At 50.4% G+C, this 7680-nt stretch overlaps 1 protein-coding gene across 2 annotated transcripts; it reads left to right on the top strand.

The window, feature by feature from the left end:
* The first annotated feature begins 939 nt into the window (after positions 1-939).
* Epo (erythropoietin) lies at positions 940-3949 on the top strand. Of its 2 annotated transcripts, none has more exons than XM_028777874.1 (5): positions 940-1017; positions 1574-1716; positions 2191-2277; positions 2622-2801; positions 3732-3949. In XM_028777874.1, the coding sequence occupies exons 1-5, from the start codon at positions 1005-1007 to the stop codon at positions 3882-3884; spliced, it is 576 nt and encodes a 191-aa protein (XP_028633707.1). In that variant the 5' UTR covers positions 940-1004; the 3' UTR covers positions 3885-3949. The 2 variants fall into 2 exon arrangements, with proteins under 2 accessions (XP_028633707.1, XP_028633706.1); XM_028777873.1 differs by having other exon boundaries at positions 3729-3949.
* Positions 3950-7680: the final 3731 nt, after the last annotated feature.

Below are 7680 nucleotides of genomic sequence, written 5' to 3'. Positions count from 1 at the left end.
AGAGCCCCTGCCTAGAATCCCCCAGGGAGGGGCTGGGGGCGTGGCTCAGAAGTAGAGTGTCTGCCTAGAATCCCCCTGCTCAGTGGGAGCTCAGTTACAGAGTGTTTGCCTAACAGAAGGCACTGGGTTCCAGTCTCAGCACTGAATAAACAAAAGCAAGAACCCACTATCAACTTGCCCACACGTCCTCAACAATGCACTACAGGCTTCCTGCTCTGAAAGTTACCTTCTTGGGTTTTTAGGGTTCTAGAAAATGAGGAGAAGGAGTGGAGGAGGCCCCATTCCTTACTCCACTTGTCTGAGTCTGACTCCTCAACAGGGACAACCCTGACCCTTAGAACAAGTCGTAAGACTGTAAGAAGAAAAGGCATCTTGAGCTGCTTCTAGACTCCAGCTCTAGTTGGTTCTGCTCTAAGTCCCTGCCCCAAGACAAGGACGCCCCCCAGCGGAGGTGTTCCAGTGCCCAGCTTTTCATAGGTCAATTAGACTTACCTCAGCCTTAGGCTTCTCTTCCCTCACACTTCTCAGATGCGCACCCCACTGGGCCACCCTCCTGGAAATCAGAACCTGCCCCCCCAATCCCCCCTGACAGCGTGTGTGTATGGAACAGCTTCCTTCACCCCAGCAAGCACCAGATCCAGGCGTCCTGCCCCTTGCTCTAACCCCAGGTGGCCCCCACCTCTGGCGACCCCTCACGCACACACAGCTTCACCCCCACCCCCACCCGCGCACGCACACATGCTGATAACATCCCCGACCCCCGGCCGGAGCCACAGTGTCCTCGGACCAACCCTGGCCGGTGGCTGTGTCTCACTGTGTTCCCGAACGGACCCTTGGCCAGGGCCACCGCGTCCCCACTCTGCCTGCGCCCCCTGGACAGTGACCACCTTCTTCCAGGCTAGTGGGGTGATCTGGTCCTCCAGAACTTCTAAGGATGAAGACTCGCAGCGTGGACACTGGCCCAGCCCTGGGTCGCTAAGGAGCCCCGGCAGCCAGGCGCGGAGATGGGGGTGCCCGGTGAGTACTCACAGGCTAGGGACCTGTGACCTCCAGGGCTCCTGTTTGAGCAAGGATTTACATCTAAAGCTATTGGCCAGAAACCGGGTCTTGTCAAGGCCCCGCCACCTCCCCAGGCCCAAGGAAGGGGGGGGGGGTGGGGCAGCCTCCACGTGCACGAAGGGGTTTGGGGAGCCCCCTGTGAATGACAAAAAAGGAGGGGGGATTCAGAACAGGGACAAAGTTTAGGATTTTAGGGAGATGAGGCGCTACTCTGTGGGTGGAAAGTTGCTAAAAGAATTACCTGCGTCCAGGAGTCCCAGCTTCCCAGGTTCTGCCAGCCTCTGGCGTGCACTCACAGTGAAGTTTGGCCGAGAAGTGGATGCCGGTCGCTTGGGGGGTGGGGTATGCAGCGCCGAGGGATTGAATGAAGGCCACTCAGGCAGAGCCTAAGCAATTGCAAGGTCGGGGTCATCAGAGACTAGAAGGGCAGAGGGGTCTCGCTGAGCAAACTGGCCCCTGCAGTCCTATGGCCCCCTCCCCTCCCCGCCTCACATTCAGCCTGCCTTTCTTCCAGAACGTCCCACCCTGCTGCTTTTACTGTCCTTGCTACTGATTCCTCTGGGCCTCCCAGTCCTCTGTGCTCCCCCACGCCTCATCTGCGACAGTCGAGTTCTGGAGAGGTACATCTTGGAGGCCAAGGAGGCAGAAAATGTCACGGTAAGCTCCCTGGCTCCACAAAAGAAACTGGATCTCCGGGATCTGGGAATTTGGGTTCCTTTCTGGAACTGCCTTTAGGGTCAAGATGAGATGTTTAGCCTTAAACTTCTTTCATCCCCCACCACAAGAATGATAAAACTGGTCAGGGGATGTGGCCTGGTTGGTCGAGTGCTTGCTCAGTGTGCAAGAAGCCCTGGGTTCGATTCCCAGGACTATATGAGCCATTTTTTGTTGGCGCAAACCTATAATCCCAATACTTGGGAGGTGGAGGCAGGAGGATCAGAAACTCAAGGTGATCCTCAGCTACATACCAAGTGTGGGGCCAACCTGGGCTACAGGAAACTCTGTTTAAAATAAAGAATGATAAAGCTGTTGGCCCCCAAACCATGCCAGGAAAGTTCAAAGACAGAGTGTCTGGTGGCTTTTTGTGGAATGAAACCCCTGGACGTCTTGACCCGGGGCTGTGTCTTTTAGGTGAGCTGTGCGGAAGGTCCAAGACTGAGTGAGAATATTACAGTGCCAGATACCAAAGTCAACTTCTATGCCTGGAGAAGAATGGAGGTGAGTTTCATTGTGTCTAGTCCCTGTCCTCATCACTGTCTGTCTGTCTGTCTGTCTGTCCATGTCCCCATCCTCTCCACCCTGGTTCCTAGAAGTTGGTGGGTCTCATTTTCACATCTTGATAGTTTGGGAGAAAGAACGTTAGAGACAATGGTTGATGGAACAGAGTAGGTCATCATTCATTCATTCACTCATTCACTCATTCATTCACTCATTCACTCATTCACTCACTCATTCAACAAACCTTACTGCTTGCTTTTCTGTTCCTTTTTAGTCCTGTCTGATAGCCAGGGAGGATAGGGAATGACTCTGGCTGGCTGTTTCTAAGTCTTTGCTTCTCCTAGGTGGAAGAACAGGCCGTAGAAGTGTGGCAAGGCCTGTCCCTGCTCTCAGAAGCCATCCTGCAGGCCCAGGCCCTGCTAGCCAATTCCTCCCAGCCAGCAGAGATTCTTCAGCTTCATATAGACAAAGCCATCAGTGGTCTTCGAAGTCTCACTTCACTGCTTCGGGTGCTGGGAGCTCAGGTGAGTGTGAGTGCCTGTGGGCTCTGCCACTTGCCCTTCTACAGGATGCTCCAAGAACTGTTAAGGAATATTGAGGTCTGAGCCAGGGAGATAGATAGCTCAGTGAGTACAGGAACTTACTGCTAAGCCCGATGTCCTGAGTTCCATCCCTGGGACTCACATGCTGAAAGTCCTTTGACCTCCACCTACATAAGTGAATCAATGTAATAACACATGTAAAACAACGAATACTGACAGCTCAGGCTGGGGAGATGAATCAGGGGATGGCCTGCTTGCTGTGTAAGTGTGAGCCAAGCTAGATCCTGAGTTCAATTCCCAGCAACCACATGATGGCTCACAACCATCTGTCATGGGATCTGATGCCCTCTTCTGGTGTGTCTGGTGACAGCAACAGTGTATTCATACACATAAAGTAAATAAATCTTAAAAATAAATTATTAAAACAAAACCCAATGAAGTGAGGGGAAACATACATGCCACCCCAGAGCTGGGGACACAGAATCACAAGGATTCCTGGGGACTCACTGCTCAGCCAGTCTTGCTCAGGTGGTGAGCTCCACGTTCTAGGACAGACACTTTCTTAAAACATAGGGTGGCAGGGCTGGAGAGGTGGTTCAGTGGCTAAGAGGGCTTGCTACCCTTGGAAAGTTCAGTGACAGCACCCATGTCAGGTGGCCCATAGCTGCCTTTACATTCCCTTAGGGAATCTGAGGGTTTATTGTGGATATCCTGGGCACCTGCATACTCACGAATAAAAGTAACGTGGACAGTGATGGAAGAAGCCACACCTTTGGCAGCTACCCCCCCAACGCACACACAGACACACACACACAATGTCTGTCTTCACACATCTCTCCCATTCTGTCCCAGGTCACATTTTATCTGTATTCCTGCACACTCCAGTGATATGTTCTCCTCTCTTGACAGAAGGAATTGGTATCGCCTCCAGACACCACCACACCTGCTCCACTCCAAACACTCACGGTGGATACTTTCTGCAAGCTCTTCCGGGTCTACTCCAACTTCCTCCGGGGGAAACTGAAGCTGTACACAGGGGAGGCTTGCAGAAGAGGGGACAGGTGACACGCTGCTGCCACCACGGTGTACCCACCAACTTGCTCACCAGCACTGTGTCACGCCAATCCTCCACCACTCCCAACCCTCTTCAAACGGGTTGTTACCTTCTCCCCTGCCTGTCCTATGGACACTCCAGCACCAGTGGTGAGATCTTGGGGACCAGAAGAACTTCTCAGAGCTTCATTCTGAACTCAAAAGATATCACCGGACGAGCCTGAGGCCTCAGAACAGGAGAGACTCAGAGAATCAGCTTGGATTTGTTTAGTTTTTGTTGAGACAGGAGAGTCTCACATAGCCCAGGCTGGCCTGGAACTCGCTATGTAGTTAAGGACAATGTTGAATTCCTGATCTTTCTGCTCCCGTTTCTCCAGTGCTGAGACCACAGGGGCCCTTTCCCTGTTTATGGGGTGCTGGAGACAGAGGTTCGGGCTTCCTACAAGCCAGGCAAACACTCTATCAGTTGAACTACATCCGAACTCAGGGACAGAGACATCTAAACTCAACTAGTGCCCTGCCACCACCACACACACACAAACACACACACAGGGCAAACTTTGGGGTCCAATCTTTGTGGCATCTACGAAGAATACAGGGCCTGGAGAATTTAGGGGGCAAAACACTAATTCTTTAGGTCTCATGGGGTTTCCCCAGGCAGCACAAGCCCTGCACTGGACAACAGAGGGTAGTGGAGCCAGAGACAGAATGGCCACTGACTCTGCTTTCATGGGAGGGAAGGGGTTTGAAGTTTTGTGTCTTTTTAAAATACCACTGGCAACAGCTGATCACCAACAAGACTCCTGGTTTGTCTATCTTCATGAGTGTGCACCCTGCAACTCTCCCGGATCTACCTGCTTCTTCCCCGCCAACCCCCAAATCTGGTAGAAAGGCATCAGATCTGGGAAACCAGAGGTGGAGGGGGTTGGGCCCTACGTGCTGCCTCGCATGGCCTGCCTGACCTCTTGACCCCTCTGGGCTTGAGGCCACAATGCCTGCCCACGCTGGTCAATAAGCAGGCTCCATTCAAGGCTGTCTCTTGGTGGGCAGCTGCCAACCCGCCAGGACAAGTGCTGAGTGAGCTGGGGCCACCATTGAAGAAACGGGAGCCAGTACGGAGGTGTTCCCCTTTAGGGATTGGTGGCAATGGGCAACCCTGGTTAATGGATCAGTAATGGTTAACATCTGTAGCACTAGGCACTTACCTCAGGACATAAACCCCTTGGGAGTCCAACCACCTGTCTTTTGTGTCCTGATGGGTGTCGCTCTGGGGATTTCTGCTTGCAACTTGAAGGACAGTCAATAGACTGAGAAGTGATAAATATCGCAGCAAGGGGACAAGGGGGACTCCAAATTGTTCCTTGGGTTCCTTCCCCATAGTGCTTCATGTGGGCACACATGCTTAGGAGAGAGACCCACCCAGCCGACCAGTCAAAGATGGCACACACGGCACCAGGACCCCAGTCCTGGCTATTATCCTACGGAGCTGTCATCCATTCTGTTTCCAAAACAAAACATTTAGAATCCAGCCTGAAAGCCTTCGCAGTCCACTGCAGGAAATATTACATGCAGGCTGAAGGTGTTGGGGGCTGGAGGGAATTTGTTAGGTGTGTGTGTGGTGTTCACGTGTCTATAATTAAGGTGGGAGGAGTCAGCAAAGGGGCGGACTCAAAAGAATTTTGGGGGAGGTGAACTTAGCTCCTGGACTACAGTGCCCTCTTCAGGCACAGTTGGGAACTGTCAGAGATCCTTGCCAGCACTCCCATCTCCTTCCCTTGGTATCCTTCCCTTCGAAGCTTTTTTTTTTTTTTTATGGCTTCCTCAACAGACATCCCATTGCTGCCTCTGCTGCTATGAAAAGGCAAGGGTGAAGTATCGTTTTTGAGTTATTGGAGCTGGAATATTAATTCTATATCAAGTCTATTAAGACTTGTGGGGGAGGTTTGTTTTCTTTTGTTTGTCTGGTATTTTGAGACAGGGACTAAATTGCCCAGGCAGGTGTGGAACTTAGGATTTTCCTGCCTCAGTTTCCCAGGTGTTAAGAGTACAGGCCTGGACCATTACATAGTTTTGCTTTTATGTTTGCTTTTATGTTTTTTCTTTAAAAATTTACTGTATTGCATTTTATTTTTATTTTATTGTGTGTGTAGGGCAGAAGAGGGTGTCAGATTCCCTAGAACTGGATTTATGAGCAGCTGTGAGCTACTGGGAACTGACCTCTGGTAGTTCTTAAGAGCAGCAAGCACTTTTAATCACTTGTGGCTTTGTTTGTTCTTGTTGTTTGAGACAGGGTCTCTCTATGTAGCCCTGGCTGTTTTGGAACTCACTCTGTAGACCAGGCTGGCCTTGAAGTCACAGAGATTTGCCCTCCTCTGCCTCCTGAGTGCTGGGATTAAAGGCCTGTGCTAACATGCCAGGCTTCTGTCTTACTTTTAAGAACAAGGAAAGGCACTGAGAACAGTTGGCACCTGACCATGAGCTTGACATTTATCACTAACACCCTGGCCACTTCTCTCATTGCTGTAAGCAAATACAGACAAGAAGCAACTCAGAGGGGGAAGGGTTTATTTTAGCTTACACTTCCGGGAGCACAGTCCATCCTGGCAGGGAAGGCGGGGCAGCAGGAGCGTTGAGGCGGCTGCTCTGGGCATCCACAATCAGGGAGCAGAGGCAGATGGATGCTGGTGCCATGCTTGCTCTCTCCTTTTTTCTTTGTTTCTTTGTTCTTTCTTTCTTTCTTTATTTTTTTGAGACATTTCTCTGTATAGCCCTGGCTGTCCTGGAACTCCCTCTGTAGACCAGGCTGGCCACCAATTCCCATAGATACACCTGCCTCTCCCTCACAAGCGCTGAGATTAAAGGCATGTGCCACCACTGCCCCACTTGAGTGTCACCTTCTGGCAGCAGGCCACAGAATAGGACATGGAGGAAGGAGACTGTTTGTTGCCTGCTCGCCGCCACTCTTGCTGACAGTCTGTATTTCTGTTGCTTCACCAATGTTAGAACCATCTTCCTTGGGATTCCAACATGGACTGAAGGCCAGGCCTTTGGTGCCAGGTTAGGATCACTGAGACAGTGAATGAGAAGTAGCTAGAAAAGAGCAATTATTAGATACTGATTTATTAATTTATTTAGTGATTTACTTAAAGCACTGCCTATTTGCCAAAGAGTGACGTCACTTGCTACCAGGAACAGAATGACCTGGAGGAACAGCTGAAACAATGAGTTGTTGCCCTTAACAACCTGCTGAGAGACAGCCACATACGAGTCTATAAAATCTCACTTGCTTGCTCCACCTGGTGGTGTTAGAGTATATGAAGAGAATATGAACGGACCTGGCCTGGCTTCTGTCCACTGGTGACATCTTCTCTCCTCCACTCTCAGTGTTGGATGCTTATTCCAGAAAGATTTCTGAAATGTGACAGCCAGTGCCCCAGTGCCAAGCTGCCTGGATTTTATCCTGTAAACCAATCTAATAATTCATATGTGTGTGTGTAATAACAATAGTCAAATAATTCATATATATGATGTATGTATTTGCATGTATATGTGTGTATGTATATGTATGTATTTATGTGTGTGTGTGTGTGTGTGTGTGTGTGTGTGTGTATGTATTCATTCTAGTAGTTCTGTTCCTTTTGAAAATCTAGATTTAAACAAACACGGACTCTAGAGCTTCCTCTGAGACAAAAAAAAAAAAAAGTCCTACTGGAACAGAACAGCCAGCAGAATGCTTTCCTGGTGAGCACAAGGGCCTGGGTTTACATCTCCAGAACCATGTAATAAGACGGATGTGGTGGTGCAGGCC

The sequence above is a fragment of the Grammomys surdaster genome, unplaced genomic scaffold (genome assembly GCF_004785775.1).
Source record: "Grammomys surdaster isolate TR1022 unplaced genomic scaffold, NIH_TR_1.0 316, whole genome shotgun sequence".
Lineage (NCBI taxonomy): Eukaryota > Metazoa > Chordata > Mammalia > Rodentia > Muridae > Grammomys > Grammomys surdaster.
This window is presented reverse-complemented; position numbering and strand designations above follow the sequence as displayed.

Bases quoted from the DNA above. Each gene is read 5' to 3' on its own strand.
- Epo (XM_028777873.1), top strand. The intron at 1,717-2,190 runs GTAAGCTCCCTG...TGTGTCTTTTAG, and splicing joins AGGAGGCAGAAAATGTCACG to GTGAGCTGTGCGGAAGGTCC. The intron at 2,278-2,621 runs GTGAGTTTCATT...TGCTTCTCCTAG, and splicing joins ATGCCTGGAGAAGAATGGAG to GTGGAAGAACAGGCCGTAGA.